This window comes from Podarcis erhardii (genome assembly GCF_964252035.2).
Source record: "Podarcis erhardii genome assembly, chromosome: Z".
Classification (NCBI taxonomy): Eukaryota; Metazoa; Chordata; class Lepidosauria; order Squamata; family Lacertidae; genus Podarcis; species Podarcis erhardii.
Window position 1 is genome coordinate 49,853,913 of NC_138504.1, and position 16,620 is coordinate 49,870,532.

Consider the following 16,620-nt stretch of genomic DNA (forward strand, 5'->3'; position numbering starts at 1 on the left):
AGATTAAGGTAAATATATATGGAAGTCAGGAAGAGGGGCGGGAGGAGGTCGATGCTCTGGTAAGAGCGAGGTTTGAGTTTATTGATGTTTCGTATGGATATTGTGATTACAAAAATTGAAAATGTAATTAAAATTATTTAATTTAAAAAAAAAAAAAAAGCGGAAGAGCCTTGTTGTATCAGGCCAGTGGCCCATCTTGTCCAGCCTCCTTCCCTCAAAGCGGGTTTTTTGTGTGCGTAAGGGGTTTTTCCCCATTGGATACATGCTGGAGATATTGGTCTCTTGACTTTGTTGCATTTGAGCGCCCATTGCCAAGCCCAGAAAACTGAAGACCTGTATCTCCTTAGCATGCTGTTATCTAGTGACCACCCTTTTTTCCTTCTGATATGCACTGCCTTTGGAGTCATAGAGCTGTGAGGCCACCTGCTGTCCGTTCTTGCCATAGCAGCTCTACATGTGTCAAACAGACTGGTGGCTGAGTAAAAAAAATTGCCTTTTAAAAATCTTGGTGCCTCTTTTAAAAGAGAGTGCTGTGCGTACTGTTGATAGGAACGTACATTCTAGTACATCTTAGGTTGTTTTTTTTTTTTAAAAAAATCCCAGTCTTCAATTATCACCTCAGCTAAATCTTAGATCTTCTCACCCCGTTCTCGGGCTTCCAGTTCCTTATGTTTTCATTCCTCTGCACTCTACTGTTTGTTTTCCAATATTGGTTGGAACACTTATTTCCTACCATCCTTCCATACCCTGCCACAATTAGACTCTAAAAAGCCTTTTCAAGCCTAATTGTTGTTGTGGTATGTGTGTGTGTATGTGTGTCCTGAAGATTAATTCTTGCCTCCCTAGCTGCTGTTTTCCATTAAGACTACCCACCACCCTCAATATGCTTGAAAGAAACTATAAGCATTGATTCCCCCTCCCCCCCGCCTTATTTCAGGTGTGGGATGGGGAGCAAGAGAGAGGTATGTGAGATTGCAAATGTTGGTGATTCCTGTTTTAGGGCATGCTGTTGTCCTTGTCAAATCACCAACTCTCTTAGATTTCTGGACTCACCAGGCTGTGAAAACTGTCACTTGCCTACTCATTCTGTTCTCAAATTTGTGACTACAAATAAGAGGACCGTGTGAACGTTTCCCTTTTTGACCACAGTGCTGTCCCCAAAGACAAGGACCGGCAGTGCTTTAAACTGCGCCAAGGCATCGACAAGAAGATCGTCATTTATGTACAACAGACAACCAACAAAGAACTGGCAATTGAAAGGTAACTTTGTGTCTATTTCCTCTGAAGAGCTTTGGTGGGCATGCAGGAAGGGGGATCTTTGGTGGTGGCCCCACACCCATGGAATTCTCCCCCAAGTAAGATCAGACAGGCCCCCTCCCTGCTGCCCCCATCATTCAGCCCCCACACTGAGGTTCCCTCACTGCAAGAAGTTACAGGGAACCAGGCAGAAGGCCTTCTTGGTAGTGGTGCCCTCCCTGTGGAATGCCCTCCCATCAGATGTCAAGGAGATATAGAACTACACAACTTTTAGAAGACATCTGAAGGCAGCTCTGTATAAGGAAATTTTTTAATGTTTGATGTTTTATTGCCTTCTTATGTCCGTTGAAAGCCACCCAGGGTGGTTGGGGCAACCCAGTCAGATAGGTGGGGTACAATTAATAAAGTTGTTGTTGTGTGGAATGCTGAAATGCTGCTAACGTTTATTCTTACTGTGCTTGGTCGGTTGTAGGGGGTTTTGTGTGTGCTGGCATTTTTAAGGTTTGGAGTTGTGTTAAGTTTTGAATGGTGTCTTTTGTATTGTGTTCACCGCTTTGTGATGAGACTCTCTTGAAGAGCATGATAAAATCTATAAAATAAGTACTTGTAAAGTACTATTGAGCTGAAAATCTCCTCTAACCCTGCTGCCCATTTCCTCATTTCAGTTCTTCTCTAAGAGCTGATGGAGCAGTTGTTAAACAGTTTAGTACATACTGTGATTTTTCTCCACCAAAGTACCCCATAAAATCTGACTACCTTTTTCAGAACTACAGTTCCGCGTGGAAATGGTTGCTAGAGGTTGGCTTTTTTTCTTTTTAAATCACAGGTGTTTTGGGCTCCTCCTTAGCCCTGGGAAGGATGTGCAGAGTGGCAATATGCACCTGTTGGATCTGGTAAGGTGCCCTTCAGTTTCCAGAGATTTCCCCCTCAAATAGCCCCACTAAATGACATGATGCTTGTGTGTTTCCAGTGATTTCAAGTGTATTTTGTGATCTGATCTAGCAGAGCCTATGGGCTTTGTTTTAACTCACCCTGTTCTGTGGTTTTAGGAGTCTATGGGCAAAAGTTCTGATGGGAAGTCCTATGTCATCACTGGGAGCTGGAACACAAAGTCTCCACACTTCCATAAACTGAATGAAGAAACACCAAAAGGTTTGTGATCAGTGACTTTTCTGTTTGGGTCAGATTGCTTGAGATGTGTAAGTTGTTTCCTGTATATTTTTCTAGATATGTGTGCAATGATCAGTGGCCAATCCCAGATAGTCGAATGTAGGGAATCTTTTTCCTATCGAGGACCTCATTCCGTCTGGGGTCGTCTGTTCAGAGCCACATACTGACAGTGGGTGGAGCCGGAGACTTAAGTGTTCTGGATAAACTAACCTTGAAATAAGACTGCCTTTTATCAGTTTTCACCATGGCTGTTTCACATTAGAATTGCTAGTCCCCTGCAGGTCTAGGTGGGTGTAAGCTCCACTGAGTTGAATTGGAGTACACTCAAAGAAGCATACAGAGGATTTCTTGTTAGTACTATAGTGGACCGATACAATTGCTGTTCTGCGAAGCAAGTGAAATTAATTCCTTTCTGACTTTAGTTAAAGCCTACTTGTTTGTTGTCATGCTTTTATAAAATCAGGAAGAATAGGAAGGAAGGAACTTGGATGGGATGGAAGAATGGGGTAACTTCAGAAGCGTTTGAGGGCCACAAAAAAGTGAAATCCAGGAGTGCACCTGGTCCCAAGCCAGCAAGTTGCCAACCTGTTTTGTCAAGAATGTTTTGTCAAGCTGAGATGGCATTGAGTCAGGGTGCGTGTGTGTGGCATGGAGGCGTAATTGATGTCTCTGTGTTCTAACCCTTCAAGCCAGACTCTGGAAGACAGTTCAGGTGGGAGCAATGGCGGGAGGATAGCACCAAAACGATAGGATAGCCCACATAAGATGTGAAGCAGATGCTGGGAAATGTAATTCCCCTTGCTGGGAGATGACTTTGTTTCTGGACTCCATTTAAAATACTGGCTGTGAGCTACAACATTGCCTGGTTTATGGAGTGTACCAGGTTCTCTGTCATGTGCTAGTTAAGGTGGGGGTGAGGAACCTCCAGGCCGCAAGCCAATCTTGGCCCACCAAGATGAGGCTTGGCCTGCAAGACCTTTTCCTACAAACCACACCTACCTGTCCCTCAGCTGAAATGACTCATGATGGACAGGAAGGTGGGGTTCAATTCTGCTTTGGCTGTGCAGACAGGGACTTGCAGCCCAAAGTAGGATCTAGCCCTCCTACTCCTAGTCAGCTGAAGAGCAGGGGCTAAATCCTGCTCAGTTTTGGCTGCTCATGCTGGTTCTCTGCTGGGAACAGGCACACACAGTCAAGGCACTTTGATATTTTTTAATGAATATCAATTTAAAAATATTTTTTTATCAATAGATAAATAAGGCAAGCAAAAAGAAAGAAGCAGAAACAGTGCTGGAAAAATCCCCTCCATTGCCTTTGCTTGCCAAATGCTTTGCAAACTTCGCTCCCTGCCCCACTTTCAAGATTGAAGTGAGATAGGGGAGAGGCCTGAAAAAGCCTTTGCAATTTGTCTCCCTCTTCCCTTTTAAATTCCCAATCTCAGGGACTTTAAAGGGAAGAGAGAGGATGCTTACAGAAACCTTTAAAAGTCGCTTTCTATCCACTCCCCTTTCCTTGCAATCTCTGTCTGATATTAAATGGGATGGGGAGATGTGCAAATGTTTTGAGATCACAGTAAAAGTGATTTTAACAGGTGGGGAAAATGTAAGGTATTTTATATGTAGTAGTAGTAGTAGTAATAATAATAATAATAATAATAATAATAATTAATAATAATAATTTACTTCAACAACAACTTTCAGCTACAGTTCTGTTCACCCTTAACCTGGGAATAACCCTGCTTGGTCACCATGGTATGGATGTCCATGGGGTTTGGTTACCTGTGTCTTGGACACACTGGCATGGTCGATTTGGGCCACAGGCACAGGGCAAGGGCTGTGTTGAATGGCCTAAGGGGAAACACCAGCTTCCCTGCTTCCTCTCCTTAGACAAAGTGCTGTTCCTGACCACGGCTGTCGACTTGGTGATCACTGAGGTGCAGGAGCCTGTGCGGTTCCTCCTGGAGACCAAAGTCCGTGTGTGCCCTGCCAGCGAGAGGCTCTTCTGGCCTTTCAGCAAGCGGAGCTCCACAGAGAACTTCTTCCTGAAGCTGAAGCAGGTAACGCTTGTGGGTCCCATCCTTAGTGGTGTGGATATTGTGGGGCGGGCCCTTTCGTTCCTTCCCTAACTCTGTGGTCCTTTGAGTTATGTTCCTCTGGGACTCTGGTCTCGCATAGAGGAGAAAGCTAAACTTTTGGACCTGGTGCCGTTTGAGGGCTTGAGCCCAGCCCTTGCACAGGCAGTACTTCCCACCTATCGCTGGGAGGGTTGGGAGAGGCTGGGTTTATGCATCTTTTCCCTTCTTACACAGCAGCCCAGGGATGGGCAGAGTTGCTTCCTTCCTTGGAATGCTAAGTGGGGCTGCAACCTTCTCTGAGCTTCTTGGGTTGGTGGGTGTCCTGGTGTGTCAGTTAAAAGTTCAAAGTTCAAGTGATGGGAAATGACTTTCTGGAGATACTTGGCTAGCCAGTGTGCAGTGTCCATTGGAGCCTCAGTCTCTCGCTGCCCCTCTCCTCCTTCCCTCCCTCATAAACCCCAAGGATGACAGGGATCCCAGACAATAACCTACCTAACCTACCTCACAGGATCGCTTTGAGGATGAAATGGGGAGAAAGAGCACCATGTACGCCACCTTGAGCTCATTGGGGGGGAAAGGGGGGATGTGAATCAAATAACTAGTACGGGTGGCATCTGATTGACACGGAACCCCTGACACACACATCCTTTTCAGCCCTGGAAAGGGGTGCGGAATGGGCTTACACACGACTGCTGACGCGCATAGTGACCCAGAATACAACCCGACACAAATGGGGAGTTGCTTGTAAATCAAAGGAAGATGATTGCAGCACATTTGAGGTTCCACTGGAGAAGTGGAACTTCATGCCTTGGCACGTTGGGCAGGGGTGTGTGGGAAGTCTTTGAGGTTATGTTCTCCTCTCTTGAAGGTGAAATGTGGAGAAGTTTGAACAATTGCTTCTCTTGGCTATAAATATTTCTCGGCCCTAAAAGCATAAGCCTTGTTAATTTAAGGAAGTTTATCTTACTGAGCTAATTCTGTTGGCTCTTGTCTCGCTCCACCCACTCTCATTGTGAGGCTTGTTATCTCATTTGGTTTTGGCTTGTTCTCAGCCCCAATCTGACTCTTTACAAGGACCAGGCTCATCTTGGGTGTTGTGGGCGGAGGGGCACTGCTTTGTTTTGGGGTATTTCTTTTGAAGAGGTGCTAAAGAGACTTTGCCTGATAAACCTCCAAAGAGAACCTGATTCTTACAGACATCTGAGCAGCCATGCTGCAAGTGGTTAAGGGTGTATGCTTATCTTTATTTACCAGTGGTGTTGGAATTTTACCAGTGGCGGCAGCCTGGTGAAAAGAATAACTCACTTTTTCCAGAAAAAATGAAGCCTGAGCTTAATTTTTGGAAATGGTTTCTGTTGGGGGGACGGACCATCTTGGACCTGGTTGTAAGGCAGGAACTCTGAACAGTGAATCAGAAGTTGAAATGAAAATATTTTAATTTTATTTATTTATTATTACCTTTTTATCCCACCAAGGAGTTCAAAGGGGCATATATGTTTCTCTGCCTCCTCATTTATCCTCACATCCAACCCTATAAGGTAGGTTAGGCTGAGAGACCTGGCTAGCTGAAGGTCATTCGCTGAGCTCTGTAGCTGAGTGAGGACTTGCACCCTCATCTCCCAGGTCCTGGTTCCAACACTTAAACGACAATAAGCATCTCAGCCTCCCCCAAAAGATCCATAGGTTTTGTCTTGCTGCCTTATAGAAGGCAGTTGGAATCCCCCTGCCCCAAGCATTAAGGAGCTAGAACATAGCGGAATCTGTATCCAGGGCAGTTGTCTGAATTCCACATACCTCTCTCTTCTCCCTCTCCCCCATTCCTGCCCTCTTGCTCCTATGCATCAAGGCCTTCTGAGAGGAAGAGCAAAGCTCTTTAACATAAAGTTTTGCCATTTTGGCCACAGAGCAAAGGACCTTTGGCAGATGTCTCTCTGGAATCCGGAAAGACTAACCAAAATTATTTTCTTTATCCCTCCTCTGTGGTTGTTGAATAGGAATAATTTCTTCCTCCTGTGCCTTCTCACAGATATATACAGAAAGTTGCTTGCGAGTCTCTCTAGGCATTTCTTGTCAAGCTCTTCCACAGTGCTGAAACCTAATCTGTCCTGTATCCTTCAGATAAAGCAGAAGGACCGGAAGAACAGCACAGACACACTCTATGAAGTCATATGCCTGGAGAGTGAGTCAGAAAGGGAGAGGAGAAAAACCACCGCGAGCCCAGTGCTCCGCCTGCCACAGTCCGGATCTCAGGGCTCCATGATCCCATCCCCACCAGAGGATGATGAAGAGGAAGGTAAGAAGGGACTAGCTGTGTCCCTCCGAAGCAGAGCAAGCAGATGGCTTTGTCAAGACTGCCTCTTGCTGTGAATCAGCTAAAGGTTTGCTGCAGAGAAGGTTACAAACGCGTTATGTGTTTGGGCTTGGACGATGTATTGATATATCACCCAGGACTGATTTGAGGGCCAGATCGCAATGGCGTCTTCACCTGGCAGTACATCATGGGTGGGGCTTGCTGGCTGGCACCTAATCTTCATTCTCCAGCTGCCTCCTTCCTCCCTGCGCCAGGTGTTAGTGGCAGCTGTTTCATCCCAGCACCTTGCAGGTCTGGGGTCGATGCTCCTTCCTATCAACATGGTGGTGTATCTCTATATCACGATGTTTAGCTGGTGATACATTGTGATGTTGAAAACCTGATATTGCACAGCCCTATACAGTCATACCTCGGGTTGAATGTGCTTCAGGATGAGCGCTTTTGGATTGCGCTCCGCGGCGACCCGGAAGTAACGGAGTGCGTTACTTCCGGGTTTCGCCGCTCGCGCATGCGCAGATGCTCAAAATGACGTCACACACATGCACGGAAGCGGCAAAATGTGACCCGCGCATGCGCAGACGCGCCGTTGCATCTTACGTTCCATTCAGGATGTGAACGGGGCTCTGGAACGGATCCCGTTCGCATCCCGAGGTACCGCTGTATGTGTTTTTACTGAAGGCTTCAAAGCTGAAGGTAACTGCAGATACTACTACGGTACTGTTCTTCTACAGCAGCTTAGCACAACCTGGGTGCCTTCCCTAGGCTTGGGGCTACTGCAACTTCAGTCTAAAACATCTGGAGGGCACCAGGTTGGGCAAGGCTGCATTCGGTTGACTTAATCTGCTTTTCCTTTTCCTCTACCATACTAGCATTCCCAATGCTTTCATGAAGCCAAAAGTCGTATTTGGCAGATACCTATCTAGCTGTGATCCCTTCACTGCAGGGGGTTGGACTAGAGGACCTTTGAGGACCTTTCCAACTCTATACGTAATTCTATGATTTTATGCCGCATTTAGCTGTTGGCCATTGGTGGAGGATGAAGTACCAGGCCCTTGCTCACCATCCTAAGTGATCTGCTAAGAACTCTTATTGGTGCTTTCAGCGCAGGCCTTTGTTCTGGGCTGGCAAGTGCTGGTGGGGCTAGGAGGGGCATAGGCAGTGTGTGCCTGCATGTGTATGGTCAGGGTGGTGGTCAGATCATACTTATGGACTTTCAATTTCTGCTCTCTAGCTTGTGTGGTTAATTGACCACGACTGTAGAGCATGAGTGGGGAACCTCAGGCCTGGTGGCTGAACTGAACCCTCCAGGTCTCTGTCCAGCCCTCAGGGCTCCCCACAGGCTGCGTCCTGCTCAGGTGCTTTTCCCACTTGCTTCCAGGGATAGAGGTTTGTGTGAGCCTGTTTTGATGAGTGTGTAGAAACCTCTGACTTTTGCATGGCTGGAATGCAGCATACAGTACAAAAGAAGAGCCAAATATGTTGCTGCACCCACACTCTGTTTCTGGCTCGCAGACCTAGAAGGCTACGCATGAGAGAAAGAGAGCTGCCTTCTGCCTGGAAAGGGCTCCCCATGCCCAGCATCTTTTCCTGCTCCGCGGCATAAAATAGGGATGTGTTGTTTCCCCCTCTCTTCTGGCTTAGGCTGAACCACCCTGTTGTCTGTGCCATGTTTGCACAGGTTAGGTCTGATCCAACAGGTGCAGCGCATCCTAGTATTTCCTTTTAAATGGAGGCCAGAAATGGTGCTTCTTGCTCTCATGTCCCCTTCCTCTGTGCGGGTTTTGTGTCTTACAGATAACGACGAGCCTCTCCTGAGTGGTTCTGGAGACGTTTCCAAAGAGTGTGCAGAGAAAATCCTTGAGACATGGGGAGACCTCTTGTCCAAATGGTAAGCAGGCTCACCCCTCTATTGTGAACCAATCCCATTGAAGAAGCTCATGGTTGGGAGTAAGGCAGGCAAGACAATGACAAAGAGGCAGGCAGGTAAGGGCACTGGAGGCTGCCATACACTGGATCCATTCTGTCCTTGCCAGCTTGTGCTTCTTGCTACCTGATATGCTCCTTGAAGGCTGCTGGGCAAGAGAGGTCAACTTCCACCCACAGCCACTTCTCACACGTGGTGAACAAGCCAGCTAAGACTAGAAGGCTTACCTGGGCTGCTGCAGACTCCTCCTGCCAGCTTCCTTGCCTGGAAGTCCCCTGCTGCCATGAGCCCTGCCAGCCAGTCCTCATTCATCAGCCTCTGTTGAATGGATGTTCTGTGCCCGTTTGCATGCCTTGGAACTGCTCCCCTCAATTTATGAGCATGGGGCACTTGGATGTTGATGTCTTCCAAACTGCTTCAGAAGGTGGTGGGCTCTCCTTCACTGGAAATTTTTAAGGGGAGGTTGCATGGCTGTGTGTCATGGAGGCTTTAGCTGAAATTCAGAGGGTTGCAATAGATGATCCTCAGGGTCCCTGCCAACTCTTCAGATCTGTGATTCTACTTACATGCACACCGTTTTTTTCTGTGAACCTACCTGCCAAATATGTTCCAACGTGGGCCTGGTACCCCTCCCACCTTTCCGAATACATGAATGTGCTTCCTCCACATTTCTAAAATGATAGATCTGTCATCTTTTTTAAAAAAGAGCATGGATTTGTTTAATTATTATTTTTTTAAAAAAAACATTTATATACAAAAATATGTTACAGTGGTTTATAACAATAAAAAACATAAAACCAAACAATAACATCTTGAAAAGTTAAAAAGAATTTAATAGCAGAAAGAAACTAGAAACAAATACCAGCAGATCTTATTTGCCTGCATAGGTCTTGTGGAACAGAAAAGTTTTCGGCAGGCCTTTAAAAGTTGGCACAGAAGGCTCCTGCAGAATCAACAGTCGCAGGGTGTTCCTCATGACTGGGCTGATGGCACTAAAGGCTCAATTTCTTCTTGTTGTGAAATGAGCCTCACCAACTCAGGGAATGGCCAAAGATGCTCCTGCAGCTGATCTCAGTGACTGAGCTGGGATAGAAGGGTTCAGGCGATTCCTGAGCTATGCTGGACCCTAGTTGTTCAGGACTTTGCAAATCAATTCAAGTACCTTGAACCTGGATCAGTAACAGATGTGCAGCCATTAACCATGGTGTCACATGTTCTTGAGGAGAAGCTCCCATCCGCAATCTGGCTGCAGCATTCTGCACTAGCTGGAGCTTCTGAACCAGACCCAAGAGCAGCCCCACATATAGAGCACATTACAGTCATCTAGTCCCGAGGTTACCAGTGCGTGGACTGCAGTGGTCAGACTATCTCTGTCCCGGAACAGGTGTAGTTGGCGAACCAGATGAAGCTGGTAAAAGGCACTCCTAGCCACAGAGGACACCTAGGTCCCAGTGATAAAGGTGTATCCAGGAATACCTTCAAACTATGCACTTGCTCCATCAGAGGGGATGCAACCCCATTCAGAACAAGTAACTTGCCAATTTCCAGAATGTGGGAACCACCCACTCAAATAACCTTTGTGGGTTAAACCACAGAGCCTAGGACTTGCCGATCAGAAGGTCGGTGGTCCGAATCCCCACGACGGTCCCTGCTCCTGCCAACCTAGCAGTTTGAAAGCACATCAAAGTGCAAGTAGATAAATCGGTACTGCTCTGGCAGGAAGGTAAACGGTGTTTCTGGTTTGCCAGAAGCAGCTTAGTCATGCTGGCCACATGACCTGGAAGCTGTACGCCGGCTCCCTCGGCCAATAAAGCGAGATGAGCGCCGCAACCCCAGAGTTGGTCACGACTGGACCTAATGGTCAGGGGTCCCCTTTACCTTTACCTTTACTATCTGGACACTGATCCAAAGTGTTCACAGCCTCTCCTGGTTCAGATGTTGCAGAGAAGTAGAGCTGTATATCATCAGAATACTGGTTGCCCCAAAACTCCTAATGGCACCTCCCAAGAGCTTCACATAGATATTAAATAGCACTGATTCAGTGCTACTCTCTGGACATGAATTTGATGTGAATGGAACCACTGTAATACAGTACCTTCGATGCCCATCTCACTAAGTCTGTCCAGGAGGATACAGTGGTCAATGATATCAAAAGCCACAGAGATCAAGGCACCCAGAGTGGCTGGGGCAGTCCAGTCGGATAGGCACTATATTATTATTTTATTTATTAATTAATTATCAGAAGTAACAGGGTCACACTCCCATGTCCCTGTCATGATAAAGGTCCTCCATCAGGGCAACCAAGACTGATTCAGTTCTGAAACCAAGTCTGAACTCAGATGGTAGTGGATTTAGATAATCGTTCTATTCCAGGAATGCCTGTAGTTGCTCGCCATCACCCTGTAGTTGTTATACTCCGTTGGGTCTAGGGTTGGCTTTTTGAGGAGTAGATACACGGCTGCCTCTTTTAGGGCAGTGGGCACCGCTCTTATCACACAAGGATGCATTTATCACACCTTTGACCCGTCCACTCACCCCAGCCCAGCTAGTTTTAATAAGCCAGGATGGACAAGGATCACTTCATGTGTCCTGTCCGTATTCCCAGACCACATCAATTGGAAATGATCTCACAACACCGAGCTTGATGTTGCATTGAACACCTGGTCAGGTACTCTCACAGCAGCAGCATCTAAATCACTGTAGAGCTGAGCAACTTTGTCCTTGAAGTGCTTAGCTATCTGGATACAGCTAGTTACTGTGTGCTCCAGAGATCCCACCTCCTGGTCAGGAGTAAGCAACCTCCAGACCACACAGAACAGCTCTGCTGGGTGGCTTCCCAAGGATGGAGGCAGTGAAATAGGATCTCTTTGCTGCCCTCACTGCCACATGGTAGGCCTGATTATGATCTTGAACAAATGCTCAGCTAGCTCCTAAGTGAGATTTGTGCCTCTTATGCTCCAACCCTCTTCCAGTCTGCCTCATTGACCTCAACTCCTCCATGTACCAAGCCGTGAAACAGACCCCACAGGGCCAGAGAGGGTGCTCAGAAGTGATCATGTCAAAGGCCCTATGAGTCTCACCATTCCATAGTGGAACTAGGACCTCAACAGGAACACCTCCTCTGTCCACAGGGAAGTTCCCCAGAGGAGTTAAGAATCCACAAAATTCCATCTGTTTCTGGTGGCAGACCATCCTATCTGGTCTCCCACCCTTGTAAGGGGGGACAGACATAGCAAGTCCAAACCTCACCAGGAAGTCATCTGACTATGACAATGGGGTGATAATCAAACACACACCATTTCCAGACCACCCCCTCCCCACGTGGATCAAAAGCTACTTCTGTGCATTGGACCAGTAACTGTGTGAGACAGATTCCGGTAGGTAGCTGTGTTGGTCTGACGCAGTCGAAATATATAAAAAAATTGTCCAGTAGCACCTTAGAGACCAACTAAGTTTGTTCTTGATATAAGCTTTTGTGTGCATGCACACTTCTTCAGATACTGAGACAGGCCCATGGTTGCATCATGGACCTGAGGCATCATCAATGTGGATGTTGTGGATGTTGGAGTTGCCCAAAACCATTCAGTCCATGGTCTGTATCCTGCACACCCTTCCTGGTCTGATGCCTGGTCTCTTTTTCCTCTCTTCCAGGCACTTGAATCTGAGTGTGCGACCAAAAACCTTGTCCACGCTGGTGAGAAGCGGAGTCCCTGAAGCTCTCCGGGGGGAGGTTTGGCAGCTGCTTGCAGGATGTCACAACAACGACCACCTGGTGGAGAAGTACCGGATCCTCATCACAAAGGTAGGCCAATGGAACTGTCTGTGCGTGGGGGGTGGGGAGGGAATGGTTTAGTCCAATAGATTTCTCTGCCTGACACGTTCATCTTTTTGGCACTGATGGCTTTCAGTCTGTTTCTATGGAATCCTGGAGCCATCTCTGAAGATTATTGGAGGCTCCTCAGTAAGATCACCAGTAACGGCGGATGCTTCCTTGAGGGGGCACTGACTCACTGCCGCTGCTCCCCTGTTAATGTGCAACCGTGGCAGAGCTGTGAATGCATTCTAAGGCAGCAGTGAGGTTTATTTATGTCATAACATTTATAGACTGCTTGACTGTAAAAAAAAAATGTTAAAGCTGCCCACAAAAGAATAAAACAGTTATCAGTAAAAACAGTTAAAAATAGCTATTTAAATCTTTCAAATAATAATGGAAATAACAAGTTAAAGGACTTGTCAGCATTCTGTGTATCTGGATAGGCTTGCCTCAACAGAAATGTTTTCAGCAGGCCTAAAAAGTGTATAAGCGGTGCCACCTGGCTGACGTTAATAGTCAGGGAGTTTCAAGTGTGGAAACTGCCTTACCAAAAGACTCTCATAAGTGCAGAACGAGTATTATGTGGCACATGTAACAGTCCCAGTTCCACAGATTGAAGAGGGGTTGGGACCAGGGGCACTGTTATGCAGTTGGTCCACTCCTTCCTCCTGGGTTGTGTTTAGAAAGTGGTGTTGAGGCAGGAGTGTTCAGACCCCTGAGCACTCACTTGGGCTCTGTCCTCTCCCCCAAGCTTTTTAACATCTATATGAAGCTGCTGGGCAAGATCATCAGGGGGGCTGGGCTGGGTGTTCATCAGTATGCGGGTGATACCTAGCTCTACCTCTCTTTTAAATCAGAACCAGTGAAGGTGGTGAATGTCCTGTGTGAATGTCTGGAGGTGGGTGGAGGGTGGTTAATGGATTGAGGTTGAATCCTGACAAGACAGAAGTACTATTTTGGGGGGACGGGGGAGGACAGGTGTGGGGGACTCCCTGGTCCTGAATGGCATAACTGAGCCCATAGAAGACCAGGTGCACAGCCTAGGAGTCATTTTGGACTCACAGCTGGTGCAGGTCAATTCTATGTCCAGGGCTGGCTGAGACCCTGCCTACCTGTGCACTGTCTCACCATAGTGGTACATGCTCTGGTTATCTCCTGGTTGGACTACTGCAACATGCTCTACATAGGGCTACCTTTGACGGTGACTTGGAAACTACAACTAATCCAGAACGCAGCAGCTAGACTGGTGACTGGGAGTGGCTGCCAGGCACATATAACACCAGTCCTGAAAGACCTACATTGGCTCCCACAATGTTTCCAAGCACAATTCAAAGTGTTAGTGATGACCTTAAAGCCCTAATTGACCTTGGCCCTGTATCCCTGAAGAAGCATCTCCACCCTCATCATTCAGCCCAGGCACTCAGGTCCAGACAGCTCCTAGGGTCTTCTGGCGGTTCCCTCACTGCAAGAAGTGAAGTTACAGGGAAGTTACAGTTGGCTGTGGTGCCCTCCCTGTGGAATGCCCTTCCATCAGATGTCAATGAGATAAAGAACTATACCACTTTAAGGGTATAGGTGGGTTTTTTAGGGATAGTTTTTTTAGGGAGGTGGGTGGTCATCTCAGTCTAAACCACTGAGCCTCTTGCTCTTGTGCTTGTCGATCAGAAGGTCAGCCGTTCGAATCCCCACAACGGGATGAGCTCCCATTGCTCTGTCCAGCTTCTGCCAACCTAGCAGTTCGAAAGCACGTCAGTACAAGTAGATAAATAGGTACCGCTGTGGCAGGAAGGTAAACACGTTTCCGTGTGCTCTGGCTTCCCTCACGATATCCCATTGCACCAGAAGCGGTTTAGTCATGCTGGCTACATGACCCAGAAAGCTGTCTGCAAACAAACGCCAGCTCCCTTGGCTTGAAGTGAAATGAGCGCTGCACCCCATGGTTGCCTTTGACATGACTTAACCGTCCAGGGTTCCTTTACCACTTTTAGAAGACATCTGAAGGCAGCCCTGTATTGGGAGGTTTTTAATGTTTGACGTTTTATTATGTTTTTATACGTGCTGGGAGCTGCCCAGAGTGGCTGGGGCAACCTAGTTGGATGGGTGGGGTATAAATAATATAATAAATCAATTAAGTGGTTGAGTAGGCATTTATGTGGTAAAGTGAACTACAACCCTCATCAATCCCAGCCAGCATGTACCAGGGTTGGCAAAGGTTGGTCTGTAATCAGACACATTTGTGGAAAATGGCTTTATTGAAAGTTGAGTGGAGCCTGCATTTTCAGAGGCAGAATATGCATGGAGTAGCAGATGCTGTGGGCAAAAGGCTGTTGCTTGTAAGTATCTCTGAAGCTTCCAGCAGCCCACCATAGGAAGAAGGATGTTGACTAGGTGCACCATTTCGTCTGCTGCTTCCTATGCTTTGTTCATGCCTAGCAGCCTTCTCCAACCTGGGCGATGCTAGTTGAGACTGAGGGGAGTTGTAGTTTAAAACATCTGGTTGGGGAAGGCTGCTGCCTAAGGTCATAATCTTGTGGTGAAGGGCTTGGGTGCATGGAAAAACTGTAGGTCACCACTCATTATGGTGCCAACCTTTGTAGAAACACAAATACGGCTTTACCATTTAAAAAAATTGTTTCCTCCTTTCTTTTGTTGTTTAAACAACAGCCTCTGTTGCTTCTTTTTTACTGCCACTGGCTTGGATGTGCTCACTGAAAGTGTCAGTCAGCAAAATTAGCTCAGTGGGTTTTTTAAATGCAGCTTGTTTGTATTTATTTATAATGCATTGCATATATTATATTGCGTCAACTTCTGGCAGTGCTCTTTTCATCTTCATTGTTCCTTATGAAAACATTTAGCCAAAGCCAATAAAAGTACAGTTGAATTGGGTCCTAGGTCTGTGACTTAATCCTTGGGGAAGAGTATTTGGGCAGATAGATGGTGGCCTGGTTTTGTGGAGGGCATTAAATTAGTATAATGAATGATGGATGCTATTATCTACCAGGTTGGGAACTGGGTGGGCAGAAATCTGGGATTGCTCAGCAGAAGTAATGAAATCTGTTTGAAAAACTGCCGAGAAGATGGTTGTAATCTCACTGTTCTTTCTGTATTAAAACAGGTGCTAATCCATTTTCTTTATGTCTTACTACAGCCTTGCATTTAACAACTAACCTGGTAGCCTTAGATGACCAGGAATTTCATGCAGGCGAGTGAGTGGGCTGGCAGAAGAGGAACAGACTCTTCCATCCCTCACCCACCAGCCTACTTGGTGTCCATGCTGGGAGTGTAAAAACTGTGATGCATTTGTCAGCGCAGCACTGTGGCAATGAGTTTTAATGTCAACAGACATTTGCAAGATGTATTCTGAGTCTAAATCTGTGGCAGTTGTGTGCCTTATAGCCACCCACATTTCACGCTGGGGCTCTTGCCAGCTGTGCAGCACAGAAACCTGTCAAATGAATGTGGTATTTGAGGTGGAATGAAAGGAGGAGAGAGGTGCATGCAACCCCCCCCCCTTTTGTGGTAACTAGCATGGTAAAGGGTACTGAAGAAGCAGGAAATATAGGAAAGCCCTCCAGTTGGAGGCATTAGCAGCTTATTCTGCTAGGTTGCTTGGGAGAAGGTTGTGATGCAGCTTTGAAAGAAGAGCATGATTATTTGGAACGGGGAAACAGTAATTGCATTGGGTCCCAGGGAATCTGCCTGGCCTGCTCAGAAGCAGACGGAGACAGTGTTACTCACCCACATACTTGCATCATGGTATTAATGTGTGGGGTCTGCATAGGAGATTCACTTAATCTTCCTGTACCTGTTGATCCTACCTGTAAATCATGCTCTCCCCACCCCACAAGCACACATACCAGTGGAATGCCACAAACACAGAGTTTCGAACACCTAGTTTTCTTTGCAAGGCATTGCTCCTTGCTTGCTGCTGGAGTTTATATGTTCTGTGCCAGACCTGCATCTCCTTCCAGTTTCCTCAGGCCAAGTCCTGCCGTTGCCGTCTGCCTTTTGAGACTGGTGCAGTGGGACTTGCTGTCTGAATTGGCTCACAGTATTGATTTAGCTGCCTC

At 46.9% G+C, this 16,620-nt stretch overlaps 1 protein-coding gene across 3 annotated transcripts in view; it reads left to right on the plus strand.

The window, feature by feature from the left end:
* RABGAP1 (RAB GTPase activating protein 1) overlaps positions 1-16,620 on the plus strand; it is a 100,768-nt gene that overhangs the window by 30,848 nt on the left and 53,300 nt on the right. For all 3 annotated transcript variants that reach the window (XM_081847515.1, XM_081847514.1, XM_081847516.1), the window contains 7 exons: positions 1,150-1,260; positions 2,084-2,150; positions 2,307-2,409; positions 4,314-4,483; positions 6,620-6,794; positions 8,607-8,700; positions 12,388-12,538. In XM_081847515.1, coding sequence (XP_081703641.1) covers positions 1,150-1,260; positions 2,084-2,150; positions 2,307-2,409; positions 4,314-4,483; positions 6,620-6,794; positions 8,607-8,700; positions 12,388-12,538 — 871 coding nt within the window. The remainder of the gene's footprint in view (positions 1-1,149; positions 1,261-2,083; positions 2,151-2,306; positions 2,410-4,313; positions 4,484-6,619; positions 6,795-8,606; positions 8,701-12,387; positions 12,539-16,620) is intronic.